This window comes from Podarcis muralis, chromosome 11 (assembly GCF_964188315.1).
Source record: "Podarcis muralis chromosome 11, rPodMur119.hap1.1, whole genome shotgun sequence".
Taxonomy (NCBI): domain Eukaryota; kingdom Metazoa; phylum Chordata; class Lepidosauria; order Squamata; family Lacertidae; genus Podarcis; species Podarcis muralis.
The window spans coordinates 17,036,803-17,061,227 of NC_135665.1; the positions used below are offsets into that span (position 1 = coordinate 17,036,803).

At 41.0% G+C, this 24,425-nt stretch overlaps 1 protein-coding gene across 2 annotated transcripts in view; it reads right to left on the reverse strand.

The window, feature by feature from the left end:
• ADAMTS19 (ADAM metallopeptidase with thrombospondin type 1 motif 19) overlaps window positions 1-24,425 on the reverse strand; it is a 114,559-nt gene that overhangs the window by 50,339 nt on the left and 39,795 nt on the right. For both annotated transcript variants that reach the window (XM_028748057.2, XM_028748056.2), the window contains exons 7-8: window positions 21,536-21,579; window positions 6,911-7,016 (exon numbers count right to left, since the gene is read on the reverse strand). In XM_028748057.2, the coding sequence (XP_028603890.2) occupies window positions 6,911-7,016; window positions 21,536-21,579 (150 nt within the window). The remainder of the gene's footprint in view (window positions 1-6,910; window positions 7,017-21,535; window positions 21,580-24,425) is intronic.

Below are 24,425 nucleotides of genomic sequence, written 5' to 3' on the forward strand. Positions count from 1 at the left end.
ACAGGACTGTTGGCTGCAGGTCTGCTCAGAAGTTAGGCTGCTTAAATTTTGAGAACTGAGTAAATTTCAGAACTGCTAATGTTGTTCCCTGCCTTGCAAGCCTTTCCCCACCTGACTGACTCCAGCTACAAAAACTGAAGCTGCTGAAGAGGCCCAAGACCATCTTGGCTGTGTCTTAGTGCAAACCAAGGTCATCAAGCCTGAGGTTCCACAGCTGTCACCCTCCATGAACCAACATTGGCAGGACTGGCAGCAACAGCATCAGATATATGTTCTATGTTTACAATAATACTTGATTCTCTTGCCAGTTACGCTATTTTAAATATGCATTTTATATTTGATTTCCTCTAGTAATGTTTTCTTTTGAAATAAGGTATTTATTTATAACTTGGTTTTGTTAAATCTGCATTCTGCAGTGACCTAATTTGTAATGTTTTATTTTGAAATCTTTAAGAAATATTTTACTTTCTTGTTAATTATGTTGCTTTGAATGTATAATTTATATCTGACTTTCTTTTGCAATGTTTTATTCTGGATTTGACATTCTAACGTAGGTTGTAAACCACTTTCAGATTATTATTTTTTTGAAAAAAATGAAAGCGATATGAAATGAATTATTTATTTATTTTATTAAATTTGTATATATCCATAGATCCCAGGGCAGTTCACAACATAAAATGGCAATTTAAAAACCACAAAATACATAATAAAAATAAGAAAGAAAGAAAAAAACAATAATTCCCTCTCTCACAACGCATTTAATGCCCAATCACTCTTAACAAGCATCTTTTCCACAGAGAAACATGGACAAAATATATGTTATTCGCTCCCCACCCCCACCCTATCTTATTAAATAAACGACTGTCTACCCAATATTCACCATTTCAAAGCTTGAAAAGATTCAGAAATACCGCTTCTGAAGGCTGACTCCTTATAACTCTTTGATGGAGGGAAGAAAGAAGGTGGAGGGAAAGAAGGAAGACTGGAGAGATGTGGGGTTGAAAAACCAACTAGATCAACAGCACAGCTAAGGCTGCATATAAGGATTGTACCTTCTGGGTTTCTCAAGTTGCACAAATCAGATAAACTAATTTTAGGGAAGCATCGTAGCTACTAAGACTACAACGTAATGCAAATCCTCCTCTCTCTCTCTCCTCCACCTCACACCAACAATTGTAGCCGTCTGGCCCAAATCCAAAGTATGTGAATTCTGCACTTTCCCTCCTGCAGAGCAAACCAGTTTCCATCTGTCAAAGAGCTTTTCTTGCCAGGCATCCTTACGTTAAAATATCCTGAACTGACAGCCCAACTAACACACTCCTGTCAGCCAATAATCCAGCCAAAACTAAAGCCGAACGAAATCTTGCACAACAAATTCAGTTTTTCTGCGATGACACAGGCATATTAATGACTGGTTGCATCAAGACTGTAGCCTAAGTTTTGTTTGTTTGTTGTGTGTGTGTGTTTTTCAAAGTCTGTTTCATTACTCCCAGCAGATACTACAGTATTCTCTATCCCAGGGGTCAGCAAACTTTTTCAGCAGGGGGCGGTCCACTGTCCCTCAGACCTTGTGGGGGGCAGACTATATTTTTGGGGGGGGGGGGAATGAATGAATTCCTATGCCCCACAAATAACCCAGAGATGCATTTTAAATAAAAGCACACATTCTACTCATGTAAAAACACCAGGCAGGCCCCACAAATAACCCAGAGATGCATTTTAAATAAAAGGACACATTCTACTCATGTAAAAACACGCTGATTCCCAGACCGTCCGTGGGCCAGATTTAGAAGGCGATTGGACCGGATCCGACCCCCAGGCCTTAGTTTGCCTACCCATGCTTTATCCCTATTACAGTGGTACCTCAGGTTAAGTACTTAATTCGTTCTGGAGGTCCGTACTTAACCTGAAACTGTTCTTAACCTGAAGCACCACTTTAGCTAATGGGGCCTCCTGCTGCTGCCGCGCCGCCAGAACCCGATTTCTGTTCTCATCCTGAAGCAAAGTTCTTAACCTGAAGTACTACTTCTGAGTTAGCAGAGTCTTTAACCTGAAGCGTATGTAACCTGAGATACCACTGTAACTTCAATCAAGCCATGCTGCCAGATGACAAGGGCAAGTTTTCATTTGACAACATCAACCATAATAATAACTGTGTACATTTAAAAAGTAACTATACTTCTTGGATTCAAAATGGAGTAAGGAAGCATTCTGGGGTTCTGAGGGTTTCCTAGGGAGTGATAGTGGAAACAAAAACCATTGCATGGTAGTGCCAAAAAAGGACTTTTAATCCACATTGGTAAGCAAGCGTTTTTACGAATTGTCCTAAGAGTTCTTCCTGCCAAACTCAAGATGGTGATTCCCACTTGTGTAATAGTAGAACATTTGTGTGTGAATAAATTATGGTATGATATTGATGACAACTGTTGGATTGCTGCTTGCCTTTCCGATACGGTTTGCCCTCACTAAAGTGGATCACCACCAAAGCAAAAATTAAGACCACAATTTTACACCTACAGGCCTGTGAGTCAGGTCCATTGAACTCAATAGGGGTTTATTTGGGGCAGACATGCATAAGAATGGTCTGCACTTTCACACAGATACCAAAACACAGAAACCTTGTTGTGTAGCTATAGAAGACCTATTTACTGCCAAATAATATTGCTTGCAAAAAGTACCAATTAAATTGAACAGAAAGGAAAGCAAAAGCTGAAGAGCCAGAATCTTATTATAAGCAGCAACTTAGTTGTTTAACGGAGAAGACTTAAACTACCCCAAAGTTAAAAACATCTGTTCAAAAGGTCAATGAAAGTGGAAAATACTAGTGAATCCCAGTCGTCTTGTATGTCATTGTGTCATTTGTCAGAATCTAATGTGTGAATATTTGTGGCTGACTGGAGAGGCCTATATGACTCACTAAAAGTTTATGGAGAAACTGTACAAGTAAGGAGTTTGCGGCCCCCATTTACATAATCCAAGAGGTAATTGTCTGTGTTATATGTATTTACAATCAGTGGCGTAGCGTGGGGGGTGCAGGGGGGGCCGGCCGCACCGGGCGCAACATCTGGGGTTAGGACAAATCCACAGGTTAGGGGGCGCAAATCCACGGGTTAGGGGGCGCAAATTACTTGCCTTGCCCCGGGTGCTGACAACCCACGCTACGCCACTGTTTACAATGTACTTTCATTCTGTTTTTTTTTATTTCAGAACACTTGATTCTAAATGGGGTTACGATTCCTCGTAGAATCGGGTGTACCAGGTGAGTGTGCTGTTGGGATCTAGCAATGTTCCTGAATGGCTAGGTTACGTACAATGGCTAGGTTACGTACAATAGCTAAGCGTACATTTTTCTCCCATTTACACCTTGGTGTGTTTTGTTTTTTTAACACCTGAGCCAATATTTATGCCTCAGTAATCTCATGGATTGACTATTACAATGCACTCTCTGTAATGATGACTTTAAAAACCAGTTTGGAATTTTCATATGATCCCAAACAGCTAACTAACAGTATAAGCAAGGGCTCTTATTGTTCCATTCCTCGCCAAGCAAGATGTTGCGCATAAATGTTGTTGTCATTGAGGATGCCACATTCAACGGAGCAATCTGTATCTCACATGAACACAGTGGGACTGTTATCTGAGTAGACAAGCACAGAGTTGCACTCCAGGTATCTGTCAATTCTGGATGGGTTTTTGGAAGACTCTTGTGCATGAATTTATTCTGTGTGTGGAGATCAGTGTACACGGATCAATGCACAATTTTCGCAGTAAGGCTCTATTCCGATGGCATGAGCATCCAGAATTGGCCTCCGCAGTCACTTATGGACACACCGTTAAGACAATATTCATGGAAGACAATCTTACTCAGCTACGAGTTATGGCCGAAAAAGAAGGTATCTGTAAGAACATCCAACTGTGGATGCTTTTCTGTTCTTGGCCATTGCAGCAATTCAGGTCTTTAGATAAACAATTCATTGCTTTGGGGTGCAATCCTGCAATCAGTTGGCAGCAGAAACAGGCTCTCTAGCAGAGAGGAGCTCTGCCCTTGGGACCTGTGATCCTCAGATGAAGGACAGTGTATGAACAAGCAAACATATTAGGGGGAAATCTCTTATCAGGTTTTAAAGCTGAATTGCAATAGCAATAATATTCCTCTTATTAATCTCTTTTCCATCTTTGCCCTACTTCTCTTCTAATTCTCTCTTGGATACTAAATTTTCATCTCAAATATCTTTCCTAAGCTTGAGGAAAATTGGTGTTCACTTGCGCAGGATATCTGTGAATAAAAATAAATCTATAAATCTGGAGCGTTACTGCTTATCCATATCCAATGTACACTTTTAGTGTTGTTGGGTGAATTGTGGTTTGGCTGGTCTGTCGCCTTATTGCTCTGTTTTATTTGCTGGTGCTCCACTTTCGGTTCTGTAACACTCGCTGCTCTCAAAATGCTTGGGCAATAACGGCTGTAAAGCTAATGTGATCCCCTGCCCGCCCCAAAGTTAGTATAATAACAAGACTTCTGGGGACAGTGGAAAGGCAGAGCACACAGCAGTATCTGAAAGAAAGAATGTGGTGTGTGTTTGCTGGGGATGTTTTTGCCTGCCTCGTAGCAATTGTCACAACTTTGTAAGGTTTGGCGGTTAGGCATTGGAATAGCGTTGTGGGAGGGGGAGAGGGGCGGACATCACCTGCCCCTCCATGCTCAAGGGTGTTCCATTAAAGGAATCTGGGGGTGTGGATCTCATCCGAAGCCTGCAGAGGGGCTAGGGTCAGCAAACTTTTTCAGCAGGGGGCCAGTCCACTGCCCCTCAGACATTGTGGGGCGCCGGAATATATTTTTTGGAGAAAAAATATGAACGAATTCCTATGCCCCACAAATAATACAGAGATGCATTTTAAATAAAAGCACACATTCTACTCATGTAAAAACACCAGGCAGGCCCCACAAATAACCCAGAGATGCATTTTAAATAAAAGGGCACATTCTACTCATGTAAAAACACGCTGATTCCCGGACCGTCCACGGGCCGGATTTGGAAGGTGATTGGGCTGGATCCAGCCCCCAGTCCTTAGTTTGCCTACCCATGGGCTAGGGCAATGCCACAACCCCATCGGGAACTCGAGTCGATCCACATTGGCAGGGCTCCCCCTACTGGTGGTTTACCCTTACCAGACTTCCTGCAAGGTGGGCAGGGAGTCAGATATAGTCTGTTGGTGTCAATGCCTAAGCCAATACCGCTCACATTCTGTAACCAATAAAGTTGTGGCCTAAATTTGCCCATTAACATTAACCTAAAATTCTGTGTCCTTGTGTCTTTATTCTTCTGGGGGTGGCTTGGGAGCTTTGAGACACAACAATGACCGACTGAAAGTAATGCCATTAGCAAGTTTTGTGTTTCCAGGATGCTGATCACAAGCAGGGAAATGGGCAGACAGTGTAGAATCGTCAAAGTGACATCGGCCGATTGGCATTTTTTCTGAAACAAAAGGTTTTGCAGGCCAAATTCGAAACCCTGTGTCGAACTCTCCCCATTAATGGCTATGAAGATGTTGGGGTGCCATAGCCAAAACCACACAACTGCATGCTTGTTGACTAGAGAGCACAGATACAAGTGGCATCAGCTGCAACTATCCACAGAGCAAACGGTGGATGTTGGCTGCAGCATGTACACATGTAGAATCTCAGACAAAAGAAACAGTCAGGACCAGACAAACCCTTTGGTAAGCCTTCATCAACAGCCCCACATTCACACACACACACACATACACAGAGACATCTTGTACTTTCTGTCCCTTCCAGCCAGGACAGGACCAAGATAACTTCCTGCAGGGCAACTTTTCTCTGTGTTTTGGTCTATAACCAAGAGAAGCCAATGTGGTTTTCACCAGAGCAATCTTCTTCAAAAGCCTGTTGTAGTATCGCAAGCTTCTACAGAATGTAATTTAAAACCAATGCCTTAAAAGATTATTTGACAACAAGAACAGGAGTTGGGTGGAGAATGCTAAGGAGGCATTTGTAGATGAAAATCTTTGGCTAGGGGGTTAAGCACCTTTCCTGGCAATCCAATAGATCAGGCATGGCCAAACTTGGCCCTCCAGCTGTTTTGGGACTACAACTCCCATCATTCCTATCTAACAGGATGATGATCAGGGATGATGGGAACTGTAGTCCCAAAACACAAGTTTGGCCATGCCTGCACTAGATGAACCAATGTGAGTATCCCCTTTTGTTCCCCTAAACTTGGTGTATGTGGGTTTGGAAATTTCACACATGCCTAGAAAACACATAAATGTAGCTTGTGGTTCCAGAAATTCTGCTTTACAATTAAATTTATTGCTCTTTTCGCTCTCCTAACCAGCAGCTAAATACTTCAAACATTCCCAAATCAGATGTCAACTGAAATTTCATTTGCCTTCCATTTATTTACTAGTTTAATTCTAGTTGTTCATCCCAAATCATCTCAAAACTGTTTATTGAATATATCGAATACCATCCAAGTACTTTCACATGCAGTGGATTCTCCTTCCTTCAGGGTTATTAAGCAGACGTTGGATGGCCATCTGTCATCTATAATCTACTTGAGGTTCCTGAATTGCAGAAGGTTGGACTAGATGACCCAAGGGGTCTCTTCCAACTCTACAATTCTATGATAATTAGATTTTTTTAAAAAAATATCAAAAGTAAATCAGCCATGGTATTATTATTATTATTATTATTATTATTATTAATATAATTTATATGCTGCCCTATACCCAGAGGTTTCAGGGCGGTTCACAGAACAAAATCAAATATAGGGAAGAAGGGTTTATTTATTTAAATGTACACATGAATACCAAATCTCCTTTTTCAGACTACTACCAGTGTTTAACGCCAACATAAAGTTCAGTCATACTTGTTTTATCTACTTACTTGTGACCCATTTCATGGGCAATAGTAAATGCGAGATTTAAGCCATTATCCTCTGCAATAATACATTTCCGCTTTTCGCTGCACATCCCATTCAGATACGCTATACCTAGAAAACACAAGGATCACAGGTAATCACTACACTTCTTATTTTTATTCACTTACAGTGTTTTGGAGCACACGTGCTATATAAGAAAAATATTGTTTTCCAGGATGTTGCAAACCTGCAAACATGCTGTCATGACTTTTACAAAAGGCAACATGTTACAAAAGGACAGCTGTAATGTGTGTAATGAATGACCTGATGTATTGGAGAAGAATCTGATCTTTCCCACTCAAAAGTACCCAGATGACATAAAGTAGGGAAGTTTTTAATGTATGGAGTCTTATTCTGTTTTTAATGTTCTGTTGAAAGGCACCCAGATGGGAGAGGTAGAAATAATAATAATAATAATAATAATAATAATAATAATAATAATAATACAGTGGTACCTCGCAAGACGAATGCCTCGCAAGATGAAAAACTCGCAAGACGAAAGGGTTTTTGGTTTTTTGAGCTGCTTCGCAAGACGAATTTCCCTATGGGCTTGCTTTGCAAGACGAAAACGTCTTGCAAGTTTGTTTCCTTTTTCTTAAAACCGTTAATACCCAGGGTGCATTGCTTGAAGAGGTGCAGTTGCACGCGGTGTGGTAGCCTTTTTTGAGGTTTTTGAAGACTTTGGTGATTTTTGAAGCTTTTCCAAAACTTCTTTTGAAACCGTGCTTTGCAAGACGAAAAATTCGCAAGACGAAAAAACTCGCAGAACGAATTAATTTTGTCTTGCGAGGCACCACTGTAATAATAATAATAATAATAATAATAATAATAATAATAATCCTCTATGGGGACATCATTTCATAACCAGAAGCCACCGCAGAGGTCTTCCCCTAAGGAGCTCAAGAAAGCCTGTACCGCATAGTTTTGCCTATGACCACCCAATCTTTATTATGTTATATTTTATATTATTTTATTATATTTTATATTATTTTATTTATATACCGCCCTGTACCTGGAGGTCTCAGGGCAGCTCATAGAACAAAATCAAAATATAAAACCACAAAATATAGAATCAAAATAACAACAACCCAATAGCCCCCCCTAAAAGAGCACATTTTAAAAGGGCATAGGATGTCAATCAAATCAACCAAAGGCCTGGTTAAAAAGGGATGTTTTTGCCTGGCGCCTAAAGGTGTATAATGAAGGTGCCAGGCAAACCTCTCTGGGGAAAGCATTCCATAGATGGGGAGCCACGGCCGAGAAGGCCCCGTTCTCATGTTGCCACCCTCCGGACCTCTTGAGGAAGCACACAAAGAAGCAACCCTTTATAGCAGGCATGGCCAAACTTGGCCCTCCAGATGTTGTTGGCCTACAACTCCCATCATCCCTAGCTAACAGGACCAGTGGTCAGGGATGATGGGAATTGTAGTCCCAAAGCACCTGGAGGGCCAAGTTTGGCCATGCCTGCTCTATAGCAACCCTGATAGGTAAATTACAGTGAGATTAGTGACAGGTGAAAGGTGACTCAGCTTCATAGCTGAGTGAACCAATATTTCCTCAGTATAACTTTCTGTCATCCACTTCGAAGCTAAATTAGGGAAAAAGTAAGGGGAAGGAATGCAAAGCAACAGAGGTTGCAAGACACACACATACATCTCTAATGCTTCCATGAGGTAAGAAACAAATTGCTCAAATTTCTAAACTGTTTCAGCTGAACTGAGCTTAAGGGGTTTTTTTTCCTGAAAAAGCAATCTGCTACACAAGCCGGCCCACATTCTGGTTGCAACAAAATTATTAGCGGTATTAAAAGTTTAGGAGAAAGGAGGATTCCTTGGCGGTGCTCAGCGTTTTTTAGGGGGGTTTTTTGCATCATGTGTATCACAACAACACTTCCTCCAGTAGGAAGCTGGAGAAAGAGGGGCAAAGGTCTCCCAAGTTAGCACCTCATTTAAAATGAGCAGGAAAAACAATTCTTAACATGGTCCAAATGTTTTAGTATGTCTGTCAGCACACAGAGGAACCTCTCCTACAATGCCTCCATTGTTTTGTCTCAAGCACAGTAGCCCGGAGTATGGTTAGACGATATACTAAGCAACCCCCCCCCAAAAAAAAACACAACACCCCACATATACACTTATTTGCAGTTAACAATGATCGTGTCTTCTTGTAGACGCGTAAGGTAAAGGTACCCATGACAGTGAAGTCCAGTTGCGGATGACTCTGGGGTTGCACGCTTTTCTCACTTTACAAGCCGAGGGAGCCAGCGTTTGTCCGCAGTCAGTTTTTCCGGGTCATGTAGCCAGCATGACTAAGCTGCTTCTGGAGCAACGGAACACCAAAACCAACCAGAGCAGCGCGCGGAAATGCCGTTTACCTTCCCGCCGGAGTGGTACCTATTTATCTAAAGGTAAAGGTACTGCTGACTGTTAGGTCCAGTCGTGGACGACTCTGGGGTTGCGCGTTCATCTCACTCTATAGGCCGAGGGAGCCAGTGTTTGTCCGCAGACAGCTTCCGGGTCATGTGGCCAGCATGACTAAGCTACTTCTGGTGAACCAGAGAAGCGCACGGAAAAGCTGTTTACCTTCCCGCCGGAGCGGTATCTATTTATCTACTTGCACTTGACGTGCTTTTGAACTGCTAGGTGGGCAGGAGCTGGGACCGAACAACGGGAGCTCACCCCATCGCGGGGATTCAAACTGCCGACCTTCCGATCGGCAAGCCCTAGGCTCTGTGGTTTAGACCACAGCGCCACCCTGTAGAGGCATACTGGAGGCAATACAATAGGAAACTTACTAAGCAGTGTTCTCAGTGAAAACATTTTTTTGAAAAAGTTCCTAGCAATACAGAGGAAAAATCAATTTTACTTTAGAAAGTTTCCCTATGGGCTTAGGGTACACTAATGAGATATATATCTCAAAACTATTCCCGTCCGAGATGTAAGGCTGTTTGTTTGTTCAAAAGAGTGTTAGGGGACCTGGGACTGCAATTCAACATCTGGACGGCTGAAGATTACCTGCCGATTCAAACCACTTTACACCCCACCTTTTATAAAATGCCAGAGGTGGCTAACAAGACACTCAGAAGATGTTTTAGAAATTCATAATGCACAAAACACTTTTTAAAAATCTAAAAATCGATATATACAAACATATAAATGATCAGCTAAATACACACCATTACAAAAAAATCTATACTTAAAGCACAGCCACCCAATACACAATATTTTGAGGATCTGTTGTGGTTTCCATAATCTCTTAGCAGCAAGAGAGCTCATAGCATGACAAGGGGCACTTTTGCAGTCAGTTCCTTCACTATAACATAAACTTTAATTCACTTTGGAAAGTGAGACTGCAAATCCTCATATTTTATTTTCTATCTGAGCCATATTTTTCATTAGTTTATAATTTTTGTGTGTCTGTTTTTTTCTTTCCATTTTTGACCAAGTGAACTCACCTTTATATTTCTGTAGACCAGAAACTCTTCATTCTGCCACTGCATAAGATCACTACTTATTATTGGATGCCAAACATTTCAAGTTAAGAGAAAATCTGCAAGATGTTTCTCAAATTTAAAATTTCCTGACTCACTGTTTTGGAAGATATGACTTACCTGGAAGCATGTTGCAAGCAAAACATATAAAACCAGTGGTCTTTATTATTTCATTTCTTATTAAACATAGCTGACCTTGTTCTTGAAAGCCACATCAAACAGTAGCTACTGAATGTAAATCAGTCAACTACCAGCTGTGAACTAGTTTCAAGTCTTGTCCTTTGTTATTAATTTCATGTGTTAAGAAAGAGAAACTGGCTTCAGCTGAGCAGCTGTTCCTGCTTAGTCATTCCAACATTAGGTAAGAGAAAGATGTTTGTGTGTGTGTGTGTGTGTGTGTGTGTGTGTGTGTGTGTGTCCGTCCTCTACTTCTTCCTGTGGCTTATTAGCACAGCTGGAATGGTTTCAAGGTTAAATCCATGATGGGAGTGCGGAACTGAACAACTGATCTTCTGTAATGGTTAAGCCGCCGGCTAAAGATATGAACTGGATCTTATTCAAGTTTACACAGAAGTACAGTGGTACCTTGGTTCTCAAACTTAATCCATTCCGGAAGTCTGTTCCAAAACCCAAGCATTCCCAAACCAAGGCACACTTTCCCATAGAAAGTAATGCAAAATGGATTAATCTGTTCCAGACTTTTAAAAACAACCCCTAAAACAGCAATTTAACATGGATTTTACTATCTAACGAGACCATTGATCCCTAAAATGAAAGCAAAAAAAAAAAAAAAGTACTGCAGTCACACACACAATCAATCAATCAATCAGTAGCTGAACTGGGTTCCACACAGTCGCAAAAACACAAAATAAATAGCAAAAACACACAGACCTCAGTGTAACACCCAGAACAGAAGTGTGGCACTCAAAACGGAGCACGTTCGACTTCCGAGAAAAGTTCGCAAACCGGAACACTTACTTCTGGGTTTGCAGTATTTGGGTTCCAAGTTGTTTGAGTACTAAGGCATTTGAGAACCAAGGTACCATTGTAACTCCCAAAGCAAACAGAATGCATAAGATTGCAACTTCAATGCATGAAGAAAAAATTCACCAATAAGCAACACCTGAGAATTGGATCTAATCACAAAAATAAATGTAGAATCATATACAAGCCCATGACTTAGGTTTGTAAAGTACTTTCATAATCAAAAGTCATCAGGCCATGTATTAGCCTGATAATACAATGGCCGAGAACAACCTCGCGTATATGCTCTAATTATTATTTTTTGTACTTACATTTATACTATGTTATGTTTAGTTTTGGGGGCTTTTTAAAGTGAAAAATTGCTTCACATTCCTGACAAAATCTACTAAAAACCTTCAAACTTAAGTGCATGTGCATGACCTTGCTGTGGAATTAACCAGTTGTATATAAATTCAATAAAGAATAAGAATAAGAATAAGAATATTAGGGGGCAAGAAGGAACTTGCCTGCAGACAAATTGGGCCAGTCTGGGGTTTGTTTGCTTTTTGCCTACCTCATAGCAACTGTCACAACTTGCTGGTGGAAAAAAGGCATTGGGTTTGTTCCTTAGTCTAAAACAGGCATGGCTAAACTTGGCCCTCCAGCTGTTTTGGGACTACAACTCCCATCATCCCCAGCTAACAGGACCAGTGGTCAGGGGTGATGGGAACTATCATCCCAAAACAGCTGGAGGGCCAAATTTGGCCATGCCCGGCCTAAAACAAGAGTGGGGAGGAGCCAGGAGGAAAGTTTCTGTCTGAATCGCCAGACGGGGTCGACCAGGTCACAGAATTCCCCAAATGGCATCCTGGAGGGATTCCTCTTTTTGATACGTTTCATGGGAAGATCCTTAACCCAGGATTGACCCTGGGCAATGCAGGATACAAACGCGCAGTAAAGGTAAAGGTAAAGGGACCCCTGACTGTTAAGTCCAATCGCAGATGACTCTGGGGTTGCAGCGCTCATCTCGCTCTATAGGCTGAGGGAGCTGGTGTTTGTCCGCAGACAGCTTCCGGGTCATGTTGCCAGCACGACTAAGCCGCTTCTGGCGAACCAGAGCAGCGCACGGAAACGCCGTTTACCTTCCCGCCGGAGCGGTACCTATTTATGTACTTGCACTTTGACGTGCTTTCGAACTGCTAGCTTGGCAGGAGCAGGGACCGAGCAAAGGGAGCTCACCCCATCGTGGGGATTCGAACCGCCAACCTTCTGATCGGCAAGTCCCAGGCTCTGTGGTTGAGACCACAGCGCCACCCGCCCAGTACCTACGCCAAAAAAGCCTGCTTACATCTGTAATCAATAAAGTTGTGGCCATTTTGATCGCAATATGTTGTCGTATCATTGTTACTGCTTCACGTGCCCCAGCCCTGGTGGCCTAGGGCACTGAGCCTGGGCCCACAACTGTGTGGAGGTGAGACTTTTATGCCCAAACACATGCTGCTTTGCTACTGCAGGAAGTTCTTCAGGACTAACCAATCAGTCATTTGATAGGCAAAATGTTTAGATGGCATTAAATTGTGCCTAATGACCGCCATACCGAGAGAAGGGTTGATTTCACGAAGTCTGAAAGCATTTTTATTTGTCAAAAAAAACTTGATTTATTTTATTTATTCCTCCAAGGAGTTTGAGGTGCTGTACATAGTCCTCCCACTGAGCTATATTAAGCTATTATATGATACGTTTAAAGTAAAATTCATTCTCCTTAAAATTACATGCATCAATACTGAAAAGCAGTACTTACAAAGGTTACTAGAATTTATCACATTTTGCAAGAAAAATAATCTTTTGCGTGTTTTGCGTTCTTACAATGTCTTTGAATGTGAATTTTATTACGTTGAGCACAACATAAGGCTTCAGTTGTTTGCAGTAAGTTAAGCCACTGAAATAGCAAATATGATCTATATTATGTTCATGTGTTTCTATTTTCTTTGACTATATACAAGTGTTTTTCAGACACGCATGCTTCGGAGCATGACTTGGGGGAAATTAACTTTGACTTGCAGCTCTATTTCTAAGAAACTAATATTCATTTTCTTTCAGCACATCAAGTGTTTCCCATTAGTGAAAGAGGAAAGGAGGGAGAGATAAAAAGCTTTCTGCGCTGTTGTTGCTTAAAAAGTGTAAATAATATGTGGTACTTTTGAAAGTGCTCTGTACAAGACTGCTGCCTGGGACCACTGACGACTCATTTGTCACTTAAAAGATGTATCAGTGACCGTACATACAGCAATGAAGAGATAAAAGAGCTTTGAAATATCAAGCAGTATATAGATCCCTATAAATAAATAAAAATAACAATTTAATGTAGAATAATCTCAAGGAAGAACAGCCATGCACTGGAATCGGAGGAAGAATTAAACTACACTGGCAAAGTTATATATGTATGTATAGACACCATCTTCTGCCCCTAAAACACGGTCCTCAAGGCAAAAATTAAAGAAGAAACGATCCCTAGCAAGATAAAAAGCACACTTAAAAATTTAGCAGAATAAAAATCTCTCAATTGTCTATCTAAAAAACATTAGAGAAGAGGCCAATCTAACTATGTTTGGCAGAGAATTGCACAAAGTGTCACCACTGAAAATGCTATTCTATCCTAATATAACAGATGTGGCTAGTAAAAAAACCTTGTATCTAAATACCTTCCAGATATTGCTGGACTATAACACCCATAATCCCTGATGATTGGCTATGCTGGCTGGGTTTTCACTCTAGCAACTTCTAGATGGCAGCCCCAGTCTAAATATCTACAGCGGCTTCTTATGTTTTGTTTAATGATGTGAATAAAACCAATGTGAATTGAAAACGCCAGGGAACATTCTTCATTTAGTGTCTCCGAAACATATGGGCTACAATTAATAATAATAATAAAATTTTTATTATTTATACCCCACCCATCTGACTGGGCCACCCCAGCCACTCTAGGCGGCTTGCAACAAATATGAAAGAATAATAATAATAATAATAATAATAATAATAATAATAATAATTTATTATTTATACCCCGCCCATCTGGCTGGGCTTCCCCAGCCACTCTGGGCAGCTTCCAACAAAATATTAAAATACTGTAATACATCAAACATTAAAAGCTTCCCTAAACAGGGCTGCCTTCAGATGCCTTCTAAAAGTCTGGTAGTTGTTCTCTTTGACATCTGGTGGGAGGGCATTCCACAGGAAGGGCACCACTACCGAGAAGGCCCTCTGCCTGGTTCCCTGTAACTTGGCTTCTCACTGTGAGGGAACCGCCAGAAGGCCCTCAGTGCTGGACCTCAGTGTCCGGGTAGAATGATGGTGGTGGAGATGCTCCTTCAGATATACTGGACCAAGGCCGTTTAGGGCTTTAAAGGTCAGCACCAACACTTTCAATTGTGCTCGGAAACATACTGGGATACATTTAATGGAATAATGGAAGCATAATGGAAACACTAAGCATAATGGAAACACCAAACATACAAAACTTCCTGATACAGGGCTCCCTTCAGATTTCTTCTAAAAGTTGTGTAGTTCTTTATCTCCTCGATATCTGATGGGAGGGTGTTCCACAGGCTGGGCACCACTGTCGACAAGGCCCTCTGCCTGGTTCCCTATAGCTTTACTTCTCTCAGTGAAGGTCCTCGGAGCTGGACCTCATCTAAAGTGTGCTTGTTTTCACACAAAAATAGGCAATTTCAGCTTATTGGAAGATTGGATATGGTGACATGCAACACCTCCATTTGTAATCTGCATTCCCAGGATTATTCTGTCATTTGAGGACCAGCCCTGAAGAGCACCTTTAGGAATTAGCCTGGGCCTAAACACGCCTTCCTGTCTAGTCTTCCACAGGAACCTGCCTTATGCTGAGTCAGACCAACAAACACTCCATCTAGCTCAATACTATCAAAACTGACTGGCAGAAGCTGTCCAAGGCTTCGGACAAGGAGTGTCTCACAGCCCTACCTGGAAATGCCATGGATTGAACTTGAGACCTTCTTCATGCAAAGCAGCTGTTCTTTCAATGAGCTATGGCCCTTCCCAGTTAGTGAACAATCCTGAACAGCTTTTTAAAACAACATATGAAAAGGAGAGGTGTTCATTCTTCCACAGTTTTCTGGCCACACACATAAAAGAAGCACCCTTTGTGCGTTTCTGGCATACTCAAGACATCACAATATTTTTCAAATTGTATGCAATTTGCCAAACTGAAGAAGACACACTGTCTCTTAAGTGCTCTTAAGTGCTCTTAAGGATGGAAAGTGGATCAGTCTCTCACTTGAAGAGCGGAAGCAGAAGACATCTCTTGACATTTATCTTACAACGACACATGGCAGCTAGAGATAATAGCCAGTTTTGTTTTCGAGAGTGACAGTCTGTGCCCTTTTCCATTGCCTATCCTTCTAATAAGATCCAGGAATATGTATTCATATTCTCTCACACGCTCGGTTAGGTTTTTGGAGCCACAGTAAAGGGAATTTGGCCATTTCACTTAAAAAGGAGAGGAGCACAAACGACGGTCATTTGTGGTGCTTAAAGGCTCCAGCTGGAAAGAGCTCACAACTGTTTTGTGAACACTGATTTGCTCTTCTAAGAGTGTGCTTTAGAACTGGCTTACGTGCCAGTATTGCTCTGTGTTCTCTCAGTTTGTTCTTTGCAGCTTTCCCACTACCGAAAATATAATTCCTTTGACTACAGTTTTTCCAGGGGACGGGCTGAGTCAAAGAACACATCACAAGCACATTATCACGTGCACATTATCAATGTCATCCATGATGACATGGACTTTGATGCAGCTGTAACAAAAGCCAAAGACTCATTTACTGAGTAAGGACAAACTATTCTGAATACATAGATGTATTTGTTTTATTGGAACTGATTTTGAAAAGCTTGCGCTCTTCTCAGGGGAGTTTTGCAATATAGAACGGCTACAGACATTGCACCTTGATTTATAATGATATTTAGCATCACTCATATATCAAAGGACAGTTTAGCTCAGCATCTAGAGTAGCCACTATGAAGAGAAATTAAAACATGCTAAGAATGCAGCCGCTGCTTATCAGTATTCACCGTGAATACCTGTGCTCAGCTAGTGAGGTGTCAGATCTTAGAAATAAATAAACAAAAGGGAAGGACAGGAATTTACTAGGACATAAACTCCAGAATCAAGTCCTGTGTGTGTCTTCTCTCTGAGACAGTCACAAATACCGTAATTCACAATTTATATCATGCTGCTTCTTAATTCATACATGAGTCTGAAGAGCGTACCTCCATTTTTTCATCTTATATGAAGCCAGGCTAAATCTCAAAGATGGAGTGAGACACAAAAAATTATTTTACCCACCTCACTACACATATTGGAACAATGTATCTGAGTCTATAAAAACACTGGAAAAATGTGTCTAACCACCAGTCCAGTATGTTTAATTTGTTCAGCGCAAAACATCCTATTTTATAATTCCCAGAGCCAAGACTTGTAAATAAACTGTCCTACACAGTAGGATATGAGTGGCAAGTCTAATAAATTCACTGAGAGTGCAACTTGTCTGCTTGGCAGTAAGTCCCATTGTTTACTGAGTAAATAGAGCAGGAACGCAGCACCAAATGTTTGTCATTCATTCATCAAAATAGTTTCACTAGCGAATGAATTTAGAGCAATGTTTTTGGGTGGGCAGGTCATTTTGCATGAATGTCTCCAGTTCTTCAAGTTTTTCTGCTTATATTAATTCACCTACATAACACCTTTGGCTACCATAAACAATGATATATTAATAGGAGCTACCGTATTTTTCCACGTATATGACGCCCCCGTGTATAAAACAACCCCTACTTCTTTTAACCCAAAATTAAGAAATCAATATTTTTGGGTTGCCAGAGTTCTTGAGAGTCCCATGGACTGCAAGAAGATCAAACCTATCCATTCTTAAGGAGATCAGCCCTGAGTGCTCACTGGAAGGACAGATCCTGAAGCTGAGGCTCCAATACTTTGGCCACCTCATGAGAAGAGAAGACTCTCTGGAAAAGACCCTGGTGTTGGGAAAGATTAAGGGCACTAGGAGAGGGGGACGACAGAGAACGAGATGGTTGGACAGTGTTCTCGAAGCTACTAAGATGAGTTTGACCAAACAGCGGAAGGCAGTGGAAGTCAGGAGTGCCTGGCGTGCTCTGGTCCATGGGGTCACGAAGAGTCGGACACGACTAAATGACTAAACAACAAACAAGAGTTGTTGATCACCCTCAAAGTTGTTGATTGCCCCACCAAAAATGGTGTATAAGACAACCCCCCACCCATTTTTTACTCAAAAAACCATTGTCTTATACACAGAAAAATACGGTATTTTCTCTTACAACATCTCATCCTTCTATTTTGTGACTAGGCTCTGCTATGATGTCATTTCTACTTTCGTATAATATTAGCTGATATTAGCATTACCTTGCACACACACACACATTGCCATGGGAGCTATTTCCTCATAGTGTGGTTCCAATCTGCTGCATCCAAACCAGGGACTGTGGTTTGTTTTGCTCCAACAAACTATAATCAGTAAGTCTTGGCGACAGATCATGGTTTGTTGGAAGCAAAACAAATAATACATCGTACTGACATAATGCCAAGCCCGTGGTTTGCTTCCTTCTAGTACAAGCAGGGAGAAATGGGAAGAATCAGACCAGATGCAACATGCTCATGCACATAAACTATGGTTTATGGCATACCATGATGTGCCAATGTAGCCAGATTTTAGGTACATTCCAATTGTACCTAAATTGGAGAAAACTATTGCCTGTTTTCCTGCCAACCTAGCAGTTCGAAAGCACCTCAAAGTGCAAGTAGATAAACAGGTACCACTCCGGCGGGAAGGTAAATGGCATTTCCGTGTGCTGCTCTGGTTCGCCAGAAGCGGCTTAGTCATGCTGGCCACATGACCCAGAAGCTGTATGCCGGCTCTCTCGGCCAGTAAAGTGAGATGAGCGCCACAACCCCAGAGTCAGCCACGACTGGACCTAATGGTCAGGGGTACCTTTACCTTTACTTATTGCCTGTTTAGGAACTTATATAATAGGTTGTCTGAGGGAAAGTGAAATGGATATATATTGGTCTACTAGCCTAGGAGGTTAGCACAATATAGACACAACCCAAGCAAACTGAATCGATTTTAAAGATTATTGGTTCCAATGAGAAGTTAATCACTGCCTAGCTCTCAATGGGATTTTCTTGGAAACAAATATGTATAAGCCTTCCCTAACTTAAATTTAGATGTGCAAACTACTTATGACATCAAAGAGACTTAGACAACTTCTTAGTGAAACATTTGAGTACATTCAAGTTAATATTAATGCTTACTCCTTCCTGTGGTATGGATAAGATTGCATACCATGCTTCAATTTTTGTAAACTTTTAACAGCCGTAAATTGTTCTCTTGACATTACTTCAACATTTTTCTTTTAACTTTCTTTGGCTAGCACCGCAATTTACAACATGTTAAAAATTCCTGGAATGTCCTATCTCAGTTGCCCTATAAATACACTGGGAGAAGATTTGTTACTTCGTACTTGTTTGCCTTCTGTCTAATCCTTACAAGTGATCTATTTAAATTCCAAATTCAACCTTCCACTTTTAACTATTAATCTGTCACATTCTCAGAAAAGGAAAATCGCAGGTACTGATCTGAAGTAACCATAATCTTAAACCAATGGTGCTACAGCTGTTGTGATACCAGATTATGCCCCAATATACTTTATGTTAACAATTTGCATTAGCATTTGGTAATCTTTCTTATTGCAGTTCTTGCTTTCAAAATAATAACATTCATATCACTGTTGACATAGTCATCATTTATACTTAGAAAATATCTGATTGTGTTTTTATTAAAGGTATATCAATGCAATGGAGAGCATTGCTCATTCTTTTTTTAAAAAAATATTTTATTAAGGATTTTCTTGTTTTACAGAAGTGTAGTGCCTCGTGTAGGGACGCGGGTGGCACTGTGGGTTAAAGCCTCAGCGCCTAGGACTTGCCGATCGAAAGGTCGGCGGTTCGAATCCCCGCGGCGGGGTGCGCTCCCATCGTTCGGTCCCAGCGCCTGCCAACCTAGCAGTTCGAAAGCACCCCCGGGTGCAAGTAGATAAATAGGGAACGCTTAATGGCGGGAAGGTAAACGGCGTTCCGTGTGCTGCGCTGGCTCGCCAGATGCAGCTTGTCACGCTGGCCACGTGACCCAGAAGTGTCTCCGGACAGCGCTGTCTCCCGGCCTATAGAGTGAGATGAGCGCACAACCCTAGAGTCTGGCAAGACTGGCCCGTACGGGCAGGGGTACCTTTACCTTTACCTAGTGCCTCGTGTATTATTTTTTTTCATGTAACATTTTTACAAATCCGTTTCATTTGTTGAGGCATTAGGGGGAGAAGAAAAAAAGAAAAAAGAAAGGGGGTGGAGAGAGGGAAGATGGATGGGGGTGGGGTCGGGTGGCGGTGTTTCTATTATGTTTAATGTATGTAGAGTTTGGTGTCAGCGTTGCTTGTGTTGTTCACTTGTGTTCCTTTGGTGGTGAGAGAGGTTCTTAAAAAACAACAACAGTACAGACAAGATCAGGGGTCAGCAAACTTTTTCAGTAGGGGGCCGATCCACTGTCCCTCAGATCTTGTAGGGGGCCAGGCTATATTTTTTTGTGGGGGGACGGGACGAATTCCTATGCCCCACAAATAAACCAGAGATGCATTTTAAATAATAGCACACATTCTACTCATGTAAAAACACGCTGATTCCAGGACCGTCCATGGACCAGATTTAGAAGGCGATTGGGCTGGATCCGGCCCCCGGGCCTTAGTTTACCTACTCATGGGCAAGATCAAGAAGTCCAAAGAAACTGCAACCAACTTCCAACCAAACTTTTAACTTGACTTGTTGAATACTTTCATTACTGCCCTTCCCAAAGCGTGCAGAAATCTCGATTCAATGTACATGATTGGACTAAATGGCTGTGATCCAGAGGGCTATTTAGGTATGCCCACTTTCCTTCCCCACTTTGACAAGTAGACCCACAAGCCATATAACAAACTGCTTTTGAAACCCTCCTCAGTTTCAGGGCAATTGCCATGTGGCATAAGAAGCTGCCATATGATGAATATTGGCAAAACCCCTTTGGCTGCACAGTGCCAACTACACTCTTGTTTCAAACCTGGGCAACGTCATTTAGACCTCCCAAAATTTACAGTTCTAGGATTCCATGAATATGTTTCTGTATGAAGACCAGTATGCAGTTTTAATTCACCCCAAATTGGTACCCTTAATGATTTTTCTGTTTGTCACCTCTAGTGCTTGCTAAAATTAAGGTCTTGTTCCGAGTTTATGGAACATGAATAATAACTTACATCAAGTACATTGAAAGGCACCGTATCTTTTATCACGTAATATTATGTATCCTACAGATTCACTTTGACTGGAAAAAAATACATTCCAAATAATGCTTAATAACTGTAGTTTTTCTTTGGATATTGAATTGAGAACCCTTTTTGATTGAAATGAAAAAAATAATAATATGAAGATAAAGGTCTAATCTAATGCAGTTTCACCTAAGGTTCTGGATATGCATATCAATGAAAATATGTATTTCAAAATGTGGAACTTGATTTAAATCAATTATTTAATGAGCATCTTTTCTTGATTTAAATCAGTCCACCCCAATTCATCATAACATGTGAGCTAAGCAATGAGTGACAAGACCTCATTGGTCCATGGGCGGCTTCTCCTGTAGCTCACATCATTGATTGGTAGGACAAGGAGATGTGCTACCCAATAGGAAAGAGAAGAAATGGAGACGGTGTGATGAGACATGGCGCGCCAACAACTCTCTGTCTCTTACGATGCCTAGGTTAGTCCCAACTAGTCACTGAAAGCAATGGAGCGGTATATAATTAAGTTGCATCAATGTCAAAATGCTTAGCCTTGGTCAACTTGCTAGCGTACCAAACACGTCATCGTTATGATGGACTTTTGCATTTTAACTGCCTATAAGCATTCCTCCCCACATATTATAATCAAGCATCCACATCTCCCAATAGTGCTGTATTTTAAAGGCATTATTGTTATTTGTTTGTTTGTTTCACTTACCAACAGTATCACATGGTTCATCTTTATGTACACAGAAATCCTTCCTAAAATTGGGAGGGAAAAGAAGACAAAGCCTTAAGAAAAATGTGCTATCAGATGCTCATTTATGCAAACTTTAACCGCTTAATAAATGACAAGGCTCCTCTATTTCAAAAAAGAACATGTGAAGGAAATCCTGAAATTATCAAATGACACTTCAACCTTAAATCTGCAATTTATTTCCCATTTAAAGTGTATGTGGCATCAGGTTGATTAGTTATCTTCCTTAATCATCTGAAATTCACAGATTTGTCAGATTTTTCATCCCCTACTGAAACTAAAGAGACTTCCGCATGGGTACTTATCCTGAGATCAGTGCTGTTCATGCATGCGTGTTTCTCAATATGTCCATACACTGGTCTCAGCATTAAAGTGCAAGCCAGGGTGTCCAATTTAAGATGGATTTAACCTTTCCACCAATAAATAAATAAACTGTTTTGCAATATCTAAATGATCTGCAATGTAACATTAGCCATCCCCGGTTGCTCAACCAAGCTTCGATTCAGTGGGGAAGATCGGATTTTTGCAAGTGAAAATGTAGATGAGCTCTAACACTGCTCTAAGTGTCCAAAATGGTACTGGGAGAATTATCTTAAGACGCTAGCAATGCAATTATTGCTGTTACCCTAGTTGGATACAAGTGCAATAAATAAAGCAGCATTTCCTTATCCCATCTCTGGTGACAGGAGGGGAAAGAGATCTATTTTCCATGGTTTCCTTGATGTGTTGAGAACCCTGGTGTACTCAAGCAGGGGAATTAAGGAAGACACCACATGGGAATGTAAGTTGCCCCTATCTCCAGTCCAACTGTGCTGTTTTCAGGTCATGTAGAGCTATGGTTTCCCCAGTAGTGATGTATGGAAGTGAGAGCTGGACCATAAAGAAGGCTGATCGCCGAAGAATTGATGCTTTTGAATTATGGTGCTGGAGGAGACTCTTGAGAGTCCCATGGACTGCAAGAAGATCAAACCTATCCATTCTTAAGGAAATCAGCCCTGAGTGCTCACTGGAAGGACAGATCCTGAAGCTGAGGCTCCAATACTTTGGCCACCTCATGAGAAGAGAAGACTCCCTGGAAAAGACCCTGGTGTTGGGAAAGATGGAAGGCACAAGGAGAAGGGGACGACAGAGGACGAGATGGTTGGATAGTGTTCTCTAAGCTACTAACATAAGTTTGACCAAACTGCAGGAGGCAGTGGAAGACAGGAGTGCCTGGCATGCTCTGGTCCATGGAGTCATGAAGAGTCGGACATGACTAAACGACTAAACAACAACAAGATTATCATTCATTTTTAAAAGATTACATTCACAGAAATATTCCAGACCGGAGTATTCTCCCTAATGGGATCATCGTCTTGCATTGAAGCCCCAAACAACATGACTCTACAACAGTGTTTCCCAAACTTGGGTCTCCAACTGCTTTTGGACTACAATTCCCATCATCTCTGACTACAGGTCTTGCTAGCTAGAGATGATGGGAGTTGCAGTCCAAAAACAGCTGAAGACCCAAATTGGGGAAACACAGCTCTAAAATAATAAAAAAGAGGTTATGAAAAGAAAGTATACAATTAAATATGGAAGTTTTCCCTGTTTCTAACCACTGTGCTAAGTCTCAACATACAGGTGACTCTCAGTTTATGCTGGGGTTACATTCCAGGAATAGCGTCTACAGCCAAAATCGTATATAGGACTCAGCTATACTGCTGCACATAAAACGTTTTAAGTGTGTTGTAAAGTGCATTATACAAATGTGACACTAGATGGTGATGGTGAGCTATGGAGAATTTGATATATTTTTCAAAACTTTTTTTAAAAAAATGCATTTTCACAACTTCTTTTATATGTGTGTAGATTCCACCATAGTCAAAGCACATTAGGTTCAATAATAAGACTGACAAAGTCTTTTTCCATGAACACCTGCCCCCTTCATTATTTTTTTTTAAAATTGCCAAATATGTAAAGCTGAATGTGCACAAGTTAAATCGCGTAGGCTGCAAGTTAGCTGTACAAGATTACAATATGCCAGTATCTGCAGTACAAGAGATGAATCATGTGTTAAGGCCGATGCAAACATATTAGCAGTTAGACATAGGGTTTAATGTTTGTGAATCTGGAGGGGGGAAGCCTGTGGGTGTTATGAATGCACTTACATAACTGCTCTTAAGGTTAATATCTGTTTAAAGAATGAGAAAGAAGAGAACAAATGTGAAATATAACAAGGCACAAATAGCATGGAAGTTGTACTTTGTCAAAAATAAAATTGAGATTTGTACATGCACACCCTAATAAGTAGAGTATATGTGGGCTGAGATGCTTTCATTCAGCTGATTTCTATCCTGGTTGAAGTAAACTTCCAAAAGTTTAATTATGAGAGTTTGGGGAAATAGAACTCTTAAGTCTTGGCAACAGTGAAGTACAATTGCATCCTGTGCAATGAGACAAATGTAAAACATTCCCTAATTTCCAAGAATAAGAACTGTATTCCTTGGAGACGAGGCTGCCCAGTAAAAGTTTATGATACTCCAGATACACCTATAAACAATTCATTATTTATTTGTGTCCTCATTTCTACTTAGGGAAGTTGCAGGAGGGTCATCATGTAGCATCTGAATCTACAGAATGGATTGCAGCGTTGCTCTAGCAATTATTTTATCAAATTCTTTAAGTGACTTTATTATTAATTAGCGCCACTAAAATCTTAGTGGGCCAATGGTACAAAATGCACCGGAAAGGCTAAAAACACATTTAAATGCACATTTAATTTAAACATGTAAATGAAACCATTCGTAAGTATGTGTAAGTATGTTCCTGCAAGAGGTATATAAAGGCATGCACTCAATTTATATGGCCA